General features: G+C 37.1%; 2 protein-coding genes and 1 long non-coding RNA gene across 9 annotated transcripts in view; 2 read left to right on the top strand and 1 right to left on the bottom strand.

Annotated features, from left to right (window-relative positions):
- map2k4a (mitogen-activated protein kinase kinase 4a) overlaps nucleotides 1–9092 on the top strand; it is a 46490-nt gene extending 37398 nt beyond the window's left edge. For 3 of the 4 annotated variants that reach the window (XM_073938107.1, XM_005164355.6, XM_009299178.5), the window contains 2 exons: nucleotides 222–267; nucleotides 3190–9092. In XM_073938107.1, coding sequence (XP_073794208.1) covers nucleotides 222–267; nucleotides 3190–3303 — 160 coding nt within the window. In that variant the 3' untranslated portion in view covers nucleotides 3304–9092. 4 annotated transcript variants of the gene reach the window in all.
- LOC141381140 (uncharacterized) overlaps nucleotides 1–16254 on the bottom strand; it is a 693969-nt gene that overhangs the window by 588228 nt on the left and 89487 nt on the right. The window lies entirely within an intron of this gene.
- Nucleotides 10737–16254, top strand: part of elac2 (elaC ribonuclease Z 2) — a 48406-nt gene continuing 42888 nt past the window's right edge. For 2 of the 4 annotated variants that reach the window (XR_012399085.1, XM_073940063.1), the window contains exons 1-2: nucleotides 13480–13838; nucleotides 14316–14366. Coding sequence is in view for 2 of the 4 variants with exons in the window: in NM_001256204.1 (NP_001243133.1) it covers nucleotides 13621–13838; nucleotides 14316–14366 (269 nt within the window). In the remaining 2 variants the exon portion in view is untranslated. 4 annotated transcript variants of the gene reach the window in all.

The following is a 16254-nucleotide window of genomic DNA, read 5'->3' as shown; positions in this document are numbered from 1 at the left end:
CACACACACACACACACACATGCTGTGAGTGTTTCCTCTGAGTTTGCAGACTCAGCTGAAGGATGCAGGAGCTGTTGATTTATTATCTGATCACATGATGCACACGGCGCCTCCTGCTGCCCATCAGAGGAACTGCATGAGCTCAGTGTTGACTTCATCAGGATTGTGAATCAAGTGTTTGATTTATTATTAAATGTTGGATTTGTTTTCCTTTCTGGCAGCCTTACAAAGGACGAGTCAAAAAGGCCAAAGTACAAAGAGCTTCTGGTGAGTTCCTGACATTGTTTATTTGTGTATGGACAGTTATTACCGTGATGGAGGAGTTGATGAATCAGGCATAATTTAATAACTATATAAAACTGGAAAATCATGGTAGTAATTAAATTATACACTCTAAAATGATGCTATTAGATTGCTTAAGAAGTCACGAGATGGAATTTGTTTGGTGCTGGAGGAAACCTTAACCTTTTAAAATAAATAATTATTAATATTATTAAAATAATCATTAAAAAAAGATTAAAAATCTATAATTGAAATCCGATTTTATTTTATCAAGTATTTGTACTCCATTTGTCTTTTTTTGCTTTGTTTTGGTATATTTTTTGTCATTCATGTTAGTAATTTCTACATGCACTTACCGGCCACTTTATTAGGTACACCCGTCCAACCACTCATTGGTGCAAATTTCTAATTAGCCAATCACATGGCAGCAACTCAATTCATTTAGGCATGTAGACATGGTCAAGACGATCTGCTGCAGTTTAAACAGAGCATGAGAATGGGGAAGAAAGGGGATTTAAGTGACTTTGAACATGGCATGGTTGTTGGTGCCAGACAGGCTGGTCTATGTATTTTAGAAACTGCTGATCTACTGGGATTTTCACGCACAACCATCTCTAGGGTTTACAGAGAATGGCCAGAAAAAGAGGAAATATCCAGTGAGCGGCAGTTCTGTGGGCACAAATGCCTTGTTGATGCCAGAGGAGAATGGCCAGACTGGTTCCAGCTGATAGGAAGGCAATAGTAGCTCAAATAAGCACTCGTTACAACCGAGGTCTGCAGAAGAGCATCTCTGAATGCACAACACGTCCAACCTTGAGGCAGATAGGCTACAGCAGCAGAAGACCACACCGGGTGCCACTACTGTCAGCTAACAACAGGAAACTGAGGCTACAATTCAAACAGGCTCACCAAAATTGGACAATAGAAGATTGGAGTAACGTTGCCTGGTCTGATGAGTCTCGATTTCTGCTGTGACATGCGGATGGTAGGGTCAGAATTTGGTGCCAGCAACATGAAAGCATGGAGAAATCCTGCCTTGTATCAGACTACTCTCCATTGGAAATGAATGACTTCCGGTCTGTCCCTTGTCGTGTGCAATGGAAAGGAGGCTTAAGACAGTTCTGAAGGCAAAAGTGGGTCCAACCTATTACCAGTGAGGTTTACCTAATAAAGTGACCGAGAGTGTAGTTTTTAATAAAAATTGAGTTATATTGATACCGCTGCTATTAACAATCAATCTACTACAATTATTACAACTAATAATATTAGTGTAGCAGATTTGTCAGCTTTATTTTTTCTTTTCAGCTACAAATGGCAGTTTGTACTTGATAAAATATAATGTGCTTTAACAAGATGATAATTTCAAAATGTATTAAAAGTAATGGTTTCATAAAAGAATATATTAATATGTTAAATTATTATTAAACAGTGGCTCCCTTGCTGAAATGCCAATGTCATATAATCACCTCAAATGAGATGATTGCAGAAATTATGTACAATAAGCAGGATCATTTCACTACTTGAAAACGTTTCATGTTCAATAAAAAATCTCCTACATAGTTTTAAAAATTTAGTCTTAAATGTTAACATTTCAAAATAAAAGTCCATGTGTATTCCAGGCTTTATTTCATAAGAATCTGTAATTCGTTATATGCAGGGGTCATCAAATTTGTTCCTGAAGATCTACCTTCCTGCAGATTTCAACCCACATCATACACGCCTTACTGTAATTATCAAGTGCTGTCCAGGTCCTAGGCTGTTTCTCAGTATGCGTTCTTCAGCGATCTTGTGTCCTCGTGTAACGTCATCATCAACCGCCAAAGTTCAATTCCAATACTCAAGACCGCATGAACGAAGGATGCATAAAAACTTCCCTAATGTGTTCTTGATAGAGGACGCTCCGATGCAGACTTGAGCACCGATTTCGCTCTAGAAGTCCCAGAAGTCATTGTGACTGGAGGTGGGAAGCGCAGCCTTTTATATAGATTTATTATTAAAGCAGGGGGAGGAGCTCGGAGTAGAGCCGCTGCTCCTCCACATCGAGAGAAGTCAGCTGAGGTGGCTCGGGCATCTGTTTCGGATGCCTCCTGGATGCCTACCTAGGGAGGTGTTCCAGGCATGTCCCACCGGGAGGCGGCCTCGGGGAAGACCCAGGACACGCTGGAGCGCCTATGTCTCTCGGCTGGCCTGGGAACGCCTCGGGATCCCCCCGGAGGAGCTGGAGGAAGTGTCTGGGGATAGGGAAGTCTGGGGTTCTCTCCTAAGACTGCTGCCCCCGTGACCCAGCCCTGGAAAAGCGGCTGAAGATGAATGAATATTATTAGAGCTCAGAGATAACACTTATTTATCTCAGGAGTTTCCCTAAATGAAACGATGAATGTAAACATCACCATGAACATCTTCATAAAGGAATAAACACATGAAGAGTGTTTGTTTGCTAAAATTTGTATTAAAACCTGCTTTATTTATATTGTGCAATGTATATTTATAATGATTTTATGCATAGTATGTAAATTGAAAAGGGGGGTAAACATTAAATCGCTGTATGAATGCTGTAATGTTTAAATAATATTCCATTAAAACACATGAAGGTCATGTGACCATCAGGAAGAACGCAGCATCTCATTCCTCACAGGGCATGTTCTGTGTTCTTGTGGTCTCCTGAGTACGTTCTTCCGGGGACACCTGGCAAGACCGGTCTTCACAAGAATGCAAGTCCGTTCTCTGCGTTCTTGGAATGGAGAAACAGCCCTATTTAATTTGTTGAAATGCGTCTGATCAGGGTTGGAGCTTAACTCTGCAGGAAGGGAGATCTCCAGGAACAGGCTTGAGCAGCCGTGATTAAAAGTCTCCCGTTACGCACAGATGAAATGTAATGGACTCTTCCGTCTTGTTTGTGTCCGTCAGAAACATGCGTTCATCCAGATGTACGAGGAGCGCTCGGTGGACGTGGCCACTTACGTCTGCAGGATCCTGGATCAGATGCCACCGTCTCCCAGCTCCCCGATGTACGTGGACTGACACACACACACACACATAAACACACGCACACACACACATCTGAACGTCCACACGCTGTCTACAGATCTGCTTCATCACACAACTGCAGTATTAAACCAGGAAATGAGCATCTGACATCATCCGGTGTTTAGTTCATTCTCCCTCTCTCTCTTTCTCTTTTTTTACTCTATTACTGTCTCTCTCTCTCTTTCTCTGTTTACTGTAATATCTCCATGTTCAACACAACAGCACTGATCTGTCCGTCTGTAATGAAGGCTTGATGTTTAATGAGAACTGAACCACCATTGTAACTGAGTTTTCATTGGTTGGTGAAGTCTCCCGGTCTGCAGACCTGACTCGGGTACCTTTAGCTGGAGGGTTCTTTACAGGTGTCTGGATACCCGGCTGACAGGTCTGGAGGAAAATCATGTTCATTGCATCAGTGTTTGGCCCTGGAGTTTCTGGAATATGCTTTATATTCTGTCCTTATAAGCCTCTTCTCCTGTTCTTCTAATGTTTGCAAGAACTTTTCTCTCTAATTTGTTTTACTCTTTTACTGTCTCTTTCTTTCTTTTACTGTTTCTTTCTCAGTGTCTTTCTATTGTTCTCTTTTAATCTCTTATTTACTCACTTTTAATCTCTCTCTCTCTCTCTTTCACTGTCTCTACTATCTTTCTTTTACTCTTTTTTTCTTTCTTTTTATTCTATTTACTCTCTTTTACTCTCTCACTGTCTTTCCATTGCTCTTTTTCTTTCTTTTTTACTCTAATTTCTCTTACTCTTTTTTTCTATTACTCTTTCTATTTAATTTCTCTCTCGTTTACAATTTAATTCAACACTTTCTATCTTTTTCTCTCTCCCTTTACTCTCTCTTAATGTCTTTCTATTGCTCTTTTACTCTCTTTCTTTCTTTTACTTTTTTACAATTCAATTCTATACTCTCTCCATTTTTTTCTCTCTTTCTCTTTTAATCTCTCTATTTTACAATTCAGTTCAATACTATTTCCATCTTTTAGTCTTTCTTTCTCTCTCTTTTACTCTTTTCCATCCTTTTACTCTTTCTATTTTCTCTCTCTCTCTTTTATAATTCAAATCAGTGCTGTTTCTCTCTTTTACTCTCTCTTACTGTCTTTCTATTGCCCTCTTTAACTCTTTATTTTTTTATTCTCTCCATTTACTTCTTTTTTCTCTCTCTCTCTTATCTTTTTCACTGTCTTTCTAATTGCTCTTTTGCTCTCTCTTTCTGTCTTTTACTCTCTTTATTATCTCTCACTTTTTCTTTCTTTTAATCTCTATTTTTATGTTTCTTACTGTCTTTCTATTGCATTTTTCTCTTTTTTACTCTCTACTTACTCTGTCTTTTTTCTTTTGCTCTCTTTTTATTATCTTTTCTACTGTTTTTCTATTGTTCTTTTACTCTCTATTTACTCTCTCTGTCTTTTTTCTTTCTTTTAGTCTTTCTGTCAAATTGAATTTCTAAAACTGCTTTAGTGGCAATTATACAATACATTATACAATACATTAAAGAGTAAAACAATAATAGATCTGTAAAACTGTAAAATAATAAAGCAAACAGGTACATGCACTCAAAACAAATATATTGTTCCTGCTTGTGCAAGATACTTATTTAAATTCATCTGATACAACACAGTTCAGTTTTTATTTTTTTGAGGCCACAACTTAATTGTTTAATGTTCAATCCACTTAAATCTGATCAGTTAACTTAAAAGATTTGTGTCAGGACAGCATAAAGGAATTGTGTGGAACCCAGCATTTTTTCTTATAGTGTGTGTATACTACACTGAAAAAAAATATTCATTGGATTTACTTATTTATTTTAAGGTAAGTGGTTGAAAACAATATATTATTTGGGCTGAATTTAATCAAACAAATTAAATATAGTACCATTCAATTTAAAGAGCCCCTATTTTGCAATAAAAGGTCATATTTTGGTTTTAGGGGTCTCCAACAACAGGATGATATGCATGCAAGTTCAAAAAACACTTTCATTGTCTTATAATACGTGTTTATTTTTACCTAATCCCATCGACTCCCATATGAATCGTTCAGCGATTCATTTGTTCCCTAATCGATCTTTAGCACGAAGCTAATCTGCGGCGATGACCCAGTCTGTTGCGATTGGTCAACTGCGTTCAGCACAAGACAGAAAGACCACGGCTACAATATGAAGCAGCACAGAGTATGTGAGAGCCAAATGCAGGAATGCAATAAAGCAATGCAGTTAAACACCAGCATATTGCTCTACTCTTAAACCTAACCCCAAGTAATAACGACACACATTCAGTATTAATCCACACAGTGGCAAAGATTTAACTATTTTGAAAATTAACCCAGCCGCGGGTGTGAGGAACAGCTGATGGTGGACCTAGCAAAGGCAAACAGCAGAGGATCAGTAGCGCGTTTAAATCGGTAAAGGAAGAATCACGCAGGGCCAAACCTATAACACACAATTAAACACATATTTTGCAAACTACACAAAATGAGGCAACAATTTTAATAAAAAAATTCCTCCGTAGGAAGAAGAAACGGGCCCATTTGAACTGTAAAAGTTATTGACAAAGTCCTATAGTCTCTGCTGCTCCTCAGTAGCAAACGGTTGGCGAATCCCGCGTTGCAGCGTAGGTTATTGTATCAAAAATCATAACAATGACAGGAACAAACACAGCAGTAGGTTGGCTATACTGTGGTGTTGTTGTGAAAATGACCTTGAGCCCTTTATTCCCCTCAGCTAAATTTCTATCTGTCATGATCAGTACGGTGATCCCACGCGTTTCCGCTAGTGTCTAAAGTGAAAGCGCGTTCACATTTTGCCGGAACTGGAACTACATATTTGGTGATGTACTGTATCAACGTCGATGCGATTAAACAAAAGATCCCAACCCAACTTGATTTGCTTATTCGACTCTAAGTTGACTATTTCTCTAAAGAATCAATAGTTTTAAACATGGCGCACTTTCAGATTTAAAGGGCCATGAAACCCCCCTGTCTCAGCAGGGTACTTTCACACCTCTACTTTGGAAAAAGTCAGGAAAGTAGGCGTGTCCAGCTCTGTTTAGGGGAAAGTGGGGAAGGTGCATAAAAATTTGACGTGTCGGTTTGAGCATGCGCTTATTTTCACAGAGGCAAAACAAACACACAGACGTAGGGTACGAAGACAGTGACTGTGTTTACATTGACATAAGTAATCTAATTATTTGCCTAATTATTAAATGGTGGACTTTAACTGCAGTTTGGCACTTTCACTTAGGAATTTCATTCATGCCCCTCATGACAAACGAGATATTTGATTCGAGGAACTGCTGGAAGCTTGTGTTTTTAATGCAATGTTTGTTACCGCATGGCGAATGAGAGAAAAAAACCCTCAGCATTTCTCTGTAACTTAGCCGTGTATGTTATTCCTGTCACAAAATGCAGTGAAAATCCTACACGACGGTAAGTTTGATCAAGGTGTTTACATGTTTACACCTCAGAGAGCAGCGTTTACAGCAGATCTTTCAATCCATAATATTGTAGTGATATTAATGTACTGTAAACTTTAGTAACTTAGAAATCATTTGACTAATGTAGCGTCCTGGTTAAAGGATGACTAAGTCTTCCACTGATGTTCACGATTCATTTATTGGTCACACTTCATAGAATTTGTTCGCATTATTCAATCATGAATCACCGTAAGAACTAGAGAGAAAATAAACAAACAACAAACACAAATAAATCCCGAAAATTAACACTAAGCCAACATCAACATCATATACCAACATCAACAATTAAACATTAAACAAATAAACCAAATTACCTTATTTTTCCCTCAAACTAGGAGCTATAACTTATGAAGGAGGAATCCGTGAAGCAACCGCATACCTGTGCCCCTTTTACCGTGTTTCACCTAGCGTTCCATACTTTGTTTTCATCCATTACTATACGCAATTTATACATCCGGTAAGCTCTGCAATTTTGACGTCATAATTAAAGTCCCCAAACAACTTAATTTATTCAACAAATCAACCCGTATACAAAATACAACACAACATAAAAATAAATAAATTCAAAATCATAAACAAAGTAACATTATTTCAAGTTTCTTTACAACTAAGGTCCATCTTTAAACACTGAAAGAGAACTGCTGAAGAAATTAACTAACTTTACCAACTGAATAAACAAGACCACTGATTGCTCACTTACCAAATCTGTAGAGACAGGACAATCAACACCAACTGGAACGAGCAGCAAATCCGGATCTCACCATTTCCAGATGAGAAAAGCTCTCGGTAAAAAATGTTCCCTAGACACGTATTTCTGTCGAGCGTCGCGTGCACTGATCCACACGTGAGTCCAGCTGCGCTCTCATAGAGGGAAAAAGAAAACAAAACCTGCACTGCAGCAAATTATAAAAGCAACACCGACGACCCGTATCTCCAAACAATGCTTCTTCTCTCACTTGCTTTGGCAACACAACGTGCCGTCTCTTTGCCGTCTGAACACTCTACAGGTACAAACAGTCTTCGAAGCTATCATGCATATTAATGAAGTTGCACTACACACACAAAAGAGTGCGCCGATTGGTTTGATAAGTCTTTCTAATGAATGAATGCAGCACACTCAGAGAGGTCACGAAGTACTCTCAGGTACAGACGTCCAGTCTACACGCTAGAAGATCTCATGCACGTGACGCAGCTTCAAAAATGTTCAATCCGGAAGAACGAATTTACTCGAAATAATTTTCACTTTTTAGTGACATATACGTGTCCTAATAGTGTTTTTAGCAGCGTAGGACACATATATGACTGTCAACCACTCAAAAAATGTGTGTTGGCGTTTCGTGACCCTTTAAACCTCAGCTAGATATTTTCATTTACTTAGAGCTGTTACACACGGCATGGAAGGTCATTTTCAAAAACCCATAATAGGGGCTCTTTAATTAATTAATTTGTTTACATTCAGCTTATATACATTGTTTGCAACCACTTACCTTAAAATAGATAAGTAAATCCAATTAATAAGCTTTTTCAGTGTATATAGAAAGTAAATGAGAAAATAAAAATGAATAATCACTATACAAAGAAAACATTTAAGAATCTCTCTTTATCTCTCTCTCTCTCTCTCTCTCTCTCTCTCTCTCTCTCTTTCAATTAAATAGTTCAAACTTGCTTTATTGGCATGACTGTAAAAGTACAATATTGCCAACACTTGAAACATGCAGAGAAATACATAATAATAATTTAACAAAAGGTCAAAATAAAGGAATAGAAACTTTAAAAACAAGTACTTAAGCTACTTGAGTAAAAACAAACTTAAGCAAACTCTCTCTTTCCTTCTGCCCCTCTCTCTCTCTTAATGTTTCTCATCATACACACTCTCACACACTTCTGTGTAGCGTATAAACCCACCCACCCACACACACACACACACACCTACACACACGTACGTAACTGACAGAACACACACGCTGTCATCTCTCTCGTGGATGCAGAATAGTGATTTAAAAAAACTTAAGAAAAAAAAGAAACAGATATAAAATAAAGAGATGATAAATAAGCCTGGAATTGTATTTATACTTCTGAAATCACTTGTGGAATATATGATTCGGGAAGCCTTCGCCGTACTGGAATCTGCTCGTGTCTGGTCCCCCTCCTCTTCATGTATGTGATATTAATAATAAACATGTGTTTTTTTTGTATGTAAAAGGTGAATGATGATGATGATGATGCAGAGGTGGCCGGGGTTTCTGTAATCCTCACTGTACAACGACTATGTGCTGATATTATAAATAAAACTGAGGAATATGGAAAGGACTCCAGTTTTGCTACTTTTTAATAATCGCAGTTTTTATGATTCATATTTTTTAAATGCTTTTATTATATTTATTTAATTTTTAGTTATTAAATTTATATATGCTTATTTTTTTTATATTTAATGGATATATTATTATAGTGCGTTGGGAGTATTGTAGATTTTTTTTTTCCAAGTGATTAATGTCAGCATTACTTAATTCACTATTTATATTAATTGTTATTTAAATTGTTTGGCTTAGGATGTTTTGATTGGTAAACCGCATCTATGGATGGATACATACATATATATATATATATATATATATATATATATATATATATATATATATATATATATATATATATATATATATATATATATAAATGTATACACACACACACATACATACATACATGCATACATACACGCATACATACATACATATATATACTTACATACACACACATACATACATACATATATATAGATATACTTACATACATACATGCATACATACACGCATACAGTGCATCTATTTCATTACTTTTATATTTAATTTGTTTATTCGAGTGGTAGTTCATTCCGATTGACATTTAAAGCTGATAAAAATGCGCTACCCCTGTTTTTACACCCTTCAAGAAGGTAGTTCAAGGCTGTGAATACTTATGTACATTGATTTTTCCGATATATTTTTTTTAATTATTTATTTTTTTTTTTTGCAACAATTTCAGTTGTCGTTATAAAGTATTGTGTGTGGAATTTTGAGGAAATAAATGAATTTAATCAATTTTGGAATAAGGCTGTAACATAAAAACGTGGAAAAAGTGAAGCGATGTGAATATTTTTCGAATGCACTGTGTATGGATGGAATTATAGATGGATGGTTGAAACAATACATAGATGGTTGGTTGCATGGATGGAATTATAGATGGTTGGAACGATAGATTGATGGTTGGATAGAATGATGGATGGATGGATGGTTGGATAATTGGAACAATGGATGGTTGGATAAAATGAAGAGACTTTCAACCAGCACAACAATGTTTTTGAAGACAATCTCCTGCACACACAACTGCATTGCGTTGTTGGAAAATGTATTTCATATACTTAAATTTGACCTTTGCAAGCTAGAAGTACTTGAGTAAGAGAATCTTTTCTTGATTTGGGTCATTAAAATAACTCCCTACCAATGTTATATTATAGGTAGGCTATAACTGCTGTATTCAATCTAAATAAAACCTACAGTAGTTTGACATAAAACTAAAACAAACCCATTCTTGTCTTAGGACATTTTTTATTAAGCAGATTTTTGAACAACAGTAGGTTCATGACATGTTAAATATGTAGTACATTCTGTTTTAAACGTACAGAATAATAATAAATAGTTATTATCATTATGTCTTAGGACATTTTTGATTAACTTTTTATTACGCCAAATGTTGACTAATGAAGGTACATTTATAACAAAACATTTATTTGTTAGACTACTTTATTGTCAAACCATTGCATACAAATGCATTCAACAGACTTATATGACAGTGTATTGCTGTAGAGGACAAATAAAACACAAGACAGGTGTTTAGAAAGAGTATAGTTTATTTTGTTTGACCTGCAAACTTATCTAAACAAGAGAAACTTTCAGAAAACAGCCCGGAAACATTATTATGCGCGCCCTCGTGAATATAACCATCGGTTGTCTTCAACGGTTAGTCCTCCTTTGCGCAACAGCTCTGCTGAAAAACAAAGCAAAACATTACAACAGCCAGACATACAGCTAAAACATTACCGTTACCATGGTTTCTATTTTAAACTATAGTAAACTAAAGTTTGAAACTATAGTTTAAAATAGATGATGAGTGGGCCCCGCTGCTCCCACCCACCATAACCTTCGCAGCGGGGACCCACTACCGGCCTCCCGTGTTTCCCTGAGGCTGTTGCGTTTATGTACGGAAACTCCAAGGAACTACAGCACAGACGGGCCCGAGTGAAGATTCGCGAAGCGGACTTGTTGGGATTGGCGTGGCTCCACTCGTACCGTCGGTATTGAACTCACCTTGGTCAAGTACAAGTACCGAGCGAACTGACAACGCTGAGAGACAACCGACGAGCTTTATAGGAATGCATATGCAAATGTTTACAATGCGATGTCATTGCTGTGAGTCTCGTTGTCATGGTGAGCGCTGAAGAGCACATCTCATTGGAGACTCGTGAATCTCCGTCATGGTGAGTTGCTGTCGGTGGACAAAAACATATTAAATATATCGAATATATATTTTTACATTTTTAGAAGCCGTAGAATATGGAGACATGAATATAATTAAAGACAGATGCGGGACATAAGAACAGAAAGTGAGTCGGGCTAGGATACAATCCTCTGATAAACTCCTAGTGGTGGTAAGCTTCTTATTATCCAAGATCGCCATCTAGCGGTCACATAACCTAATAGCATGTTACTTGCTACTAACCACCCCCACGGCCAAAAGGTCCAACATTTGGCCTTTTAATTATCTTACGTTATTTAATATTATATACTATATTTATTATATAACTAATGTAACATATTTATATTCAATATACAATCATGTCTGTGTTATTGAGGCTCACTTCATTCGTTTTATTCTGATCTGATATAAATCCGATCACTCAAACCACTTCAGAAAGTGATCTGGGATGCATTCCAGGTGAAACTGGACAGGTATAATCATTTTATAGACAGAATTAATATAAATAAAATAAATTATGACCTGGAGAAAATCTGACCTGCGCATGAAACACCTGTAGGTTTGCTTTTACCGTCAAAATTCTATTAAAACATGTTTACTATAAGCATAAAACGTGCTCTAACTTTTCAGGCCTTTAGCCAGGGGGGTTTAGGGTGGTTGGGAAGTCCAACCCCTCACTGACAGAGGTCCAGAATCTGTCTCTGCCATAAATAGTGAAAATAATCCATCGAGAAAGGCTTTAAGACCAAACGCATCCTCTGTCGGCTGTTGCTTCGGTGGGACAATAATCTGATGTAAGACAAGTCTTCTTTCACTACTGTATTGTTTTTAAACAGAGAAAACATTTTACAGGTAAGGTAACTTTATTCTAAATCTTGGACTTTATTTCTGAAATAAAAATGAGCAATGAGGTGTGAAGCACCAGAAGCCAAACATATTAAATTAATTTGAATACATTTTGGCTATTTTTGATATCCAGGAATTTTCAAATCTTTATTATTATTTTTTTACTAAAGAGACTTGAAAAATTATTATTATTATTATTATTATTATTATTATTATTACGTTTTTTTGAAATGGCCAAATTGTGACTGAGGACAGTTGAATGTGCTGGCCAGTTTGTTTTTTGTCTAATAAATGAGAGTAGGCTACAGTTTTTTTAAACTTTAAAACTTTAACAGATTCCTATTTTCCCCTAATAATATATGATGTAATAAATTTATATTTTAAAAATTAGACTTTTTTTCATTTTAAACATCAAAAGTGTGGTTATGATAACATCTGACTAGTTAATTCAGCAAAAAAAATCACTAAAATACAGTATTTAAATCTCATAGTTAAATAGAAACTGAGACGTATAACTGCAAAAAGGTCCACATTTTGAGAAAAAAAGAACCACCCCTTTCACCAGGCTGGCTACGATACACACACACACACACACACACACACACACACACACACACACATATATATATATATATATATATATATATATATATATATATATATATRTATATATATATATATATATATATATATATATATATATATATATATATATATATATATATATATATATATATATATATATAATTTTTTTTCCCTCATATACCCAGTTTTTCCCCCCACCATCACGTCCATTCCGGGTCTCCGTAAGGAGGACGAAACCTGCAAAACGATAAAAAAATAAATAAATAAATAAATATGTAAATATATAAATAAATAAGTAAATAATACATACATTCCTGCATAAATAAAACAACAAATAAATAAATAAATATGCAAAATATGGGTGGGGTGGGTGTACGCATTAAAACCAACAGCTTACAGGAGGAGGAGCGGGAGCTCAAGCTCCCTATCGCTGGAGCGCAAGTGGCTCTGCAGAGAGCAGTGTTTCACCAATGATGGCATAAAAACCGCCTTCTGATGACTGACAGACCCAACTATCTCCAACATGATGAAACGAAACAAATTAGGAAGAAAAATAAGAAATATGTTTACTTCAGAACATTACTTCGGTGCTCTTATTTATTTAATTGTTCAATTTGCTTGTTTAAAAACGTTTACATATACTTTAATAGCATTTATTAAATAAGAAAAATTTAAGACTTTTTTAATAGGTACGTGCGTCCTTCCACCATCGTACGCGCTGACGTCATCACCGCGCGTCGGAAGTGTGTGCGTTCACAGCATCAACACACGTGAGTCCTTCAAACCGCTGTTCTCCAGACAGCCCGATTTAGAGACATTCGTGTTATTTATTGGCCAGACATTAAGATTCAGATGCTCAGCTCCTCGTAGCCGCGCGTTATATTGTTTATGTATTATGCTAGCGCGCCTCCGCCGGTCTTTATCAGTGTTTCTGATGGACGCACACACTTCAGGCAGGAGCAAAACACTCAAAGAGACCCGGAGACCCCTGAAAACCCGGGACAACCGGCGACAGGCCGACAACCACGGTCCCGCCAACGTATATGTGCAGGTGGTCGGCGCGGGAAGCAGAGATAATGGCGCATCTCTGTATGTCTTCTCCGAGTTTAACAGGTAACGTGAAATAAACTGTGTAATGAGTCTAATGTGCTGCGATTAAAGAAAACAAACTCAATTACAATCGCAAATGGTGTTTTTAATACAAGTTGTGAGTAATGTCATCAGTAGTTTACAAAACAAACCATAATAATGTTTTCCTTAACCCTAATGGGACTGAATTAATAAAGGAATGCATATTAATAATACAAACAGAATGGTACTCAAACTGATTGTTCATGGGATCAAATAAATAATATTTAATGGTCAGTCATGAAAGAAACTCGCATATTTAGTTGTCCTGGGTTACATTTGCATTAGACATTTGCTCTAAACTAACTTAAACATGTATTTCTGTTTTATATAAATATTTCTATAATCGTATTTGGATGCAAATTGACTTCTGACAAGGTAAGCAGTATGTCATGCTGAATTGTTGGTACTACTATTAATGTAAGTGATTGTAGAGTGTTAACGGATGTATTTTATGCACAGGTATCTGTTTAACTGTGGTGAAGGAACACAGAGACTGATGCAGGAGCACAAGTAAGATCTTACACACTAACATTGAATACTTTTACATGGACACCAATAATCCCATTTTAATCGATTAAGACAGTACTTCCAATTAAAAGTTTATATACGACAGCAGGAGAAATGTCACTTTACAACAGGACATTGAAACTGGCTCTCAACTACACAGTCAAGCTGAAAGCTAGCAAAGAAAGTCCAGCATATTCTACTGTTTTCCACCCTCAATATCAGCACCTCACAAGTGGGCCTCAGTGAGCTCTGTGTAGGGGTCGCTTCATATTTTTATATTTTCTTTTTTCTTCTTTTTTTTTGCGATGGACAATTAGGAGAACGATCATGATGCCTCAGTTATTTTATCCCCTGGAAACATTTACATTTAGTCATTTAGCAGACACTTTTATCCAAAGCGACTTACAAATGAGGACAAGGAAGCAATTTACACAACTATAAGAGCAACAATGAAGAAGTGCTATAGGCAAGTTTCAGGTGTGTAAAGTCTAAGAAGGGAAGCATTTGTAATGTAAGATTAGTTTTTTTTTTTTTTTTACAGTTAGTGGTATAGCCAGAGTGGCAATTGCGGACTAGGAAGGAAAGTGGAGACTAAATAGTTGAGTTTTTAGTCGTTTCTTGAAAATAGCGAGTGACTCTGCTGTTCTGATGCAGTTAGGGAGTTCATTCCACCAACTGGGCAGATTGAATGCGAGAGTTCGGAAAAGTGATTTCATTCCTCTTAGGGATGGAACCACGAGGCGACGTTCATTCACTGAACACAAGTTTCTGGAAGGCACATACATCTGCAGAAGTGAGAGCAGATAAGGAGCAAAGCCAGTGGTCGTTTTGTAAGCAAACATCAGAGCTTTGAATTTGATCTGTGCAGCAACTGGCTGCCAGTGCAAATGGATGAGCAGCGGAGTGACATGTGCTCTTTTAGGTTCATTAAAGACCACTCGTGCTGCTGCTGCGTTCTGGAGCAGTTGAAGAGGCTTGATAGAGTTAGCTGGAGGCCCGGCTAGTAGAGAGTTGCAATAATCCAGTTTGGAGAGAACAAGAGCTTGAACAAGGAGTTGAGCTGCATGTTCAGATAAGAAGGGTCGGATCTTTCTGATGTTATAGAGTGCGAATGCACGATCGAGCAGTTCTAGAAATGTGGTCAGAGAAGTTTAGTTGGTCATCAATCGTTACTCCAAGGCTTTTCACCATTTTGGATGCAGTAATGGTTACCCCATCCATCTGGATTGAAAAGTTATGGTGTAGAGTCGGGTTGACAGAAACTACAAGCATTTTTGTTTTCGCGAGGTTCAGCTGAAGATGATGATCTTTCATCCAGTGTGAAATGTTTGACAGGCAGGCTGAGATGTGAGCCGGAACTGGGGGATCATCAGGGTGAAAAGAGAGTCATAGCTGGGTGTCATCAGCATAGCAGTGGTAGGAGAATCCATGTTTCTGGATGACTGATCCTGAAGATGTTGTGTAGATGGAGAAGAGAAGTGGAAACAAAAAAATCTCACTGATTCATCTTCATCATCTACTAGTAATGACCCAAGTGAGGAAGCTCCAAACATTTAGTTTCGCAGCGCTTGCAATACTGGAAACACAAAATGCAGAAAATACCGAGATGGTTACCTGAACTATTGTTTTATTCCATTTTCTCGATGTAAAGAGTCCCTGACCCAGCCACTGAGCTTTATCTGCGCCAATGGTCTTGGTAATGAATGCATGAGACCCTCCAAATTAATAAGACGTTTGACTCATCCCCAATACTACCACAAGCCCAGAGCATTTTTTGAGGCAAAAGAATTGACACACACCGGATATCAGAGCTACTGACAAGAAACGTTTAAAAAAATATCCTACACAGCTTAAAAGAATGGGCATACAATTGCAGAAACTTTGATTTTGC

This window comes from Danio rerio, chromosome 3, assembly GCF_049306965.1.
Source record: "Danio rerio strain Tuebingen ecotype United States chromosome 3, GRCz12tu, whole genome shotgun sequence".
Taxonomy (NCBI): domain Eukaryota; kingdom Metazoa; phylum Chordata; class Actinopteri; order Cypriniformes; family Danionidae; genus Danio; species Danio rerio.
The sequence above is the reverse complement of the archived record's forward strand: the minus strand, read 5'-3'. Positions and strand labels throughout refer to the sequence as shown.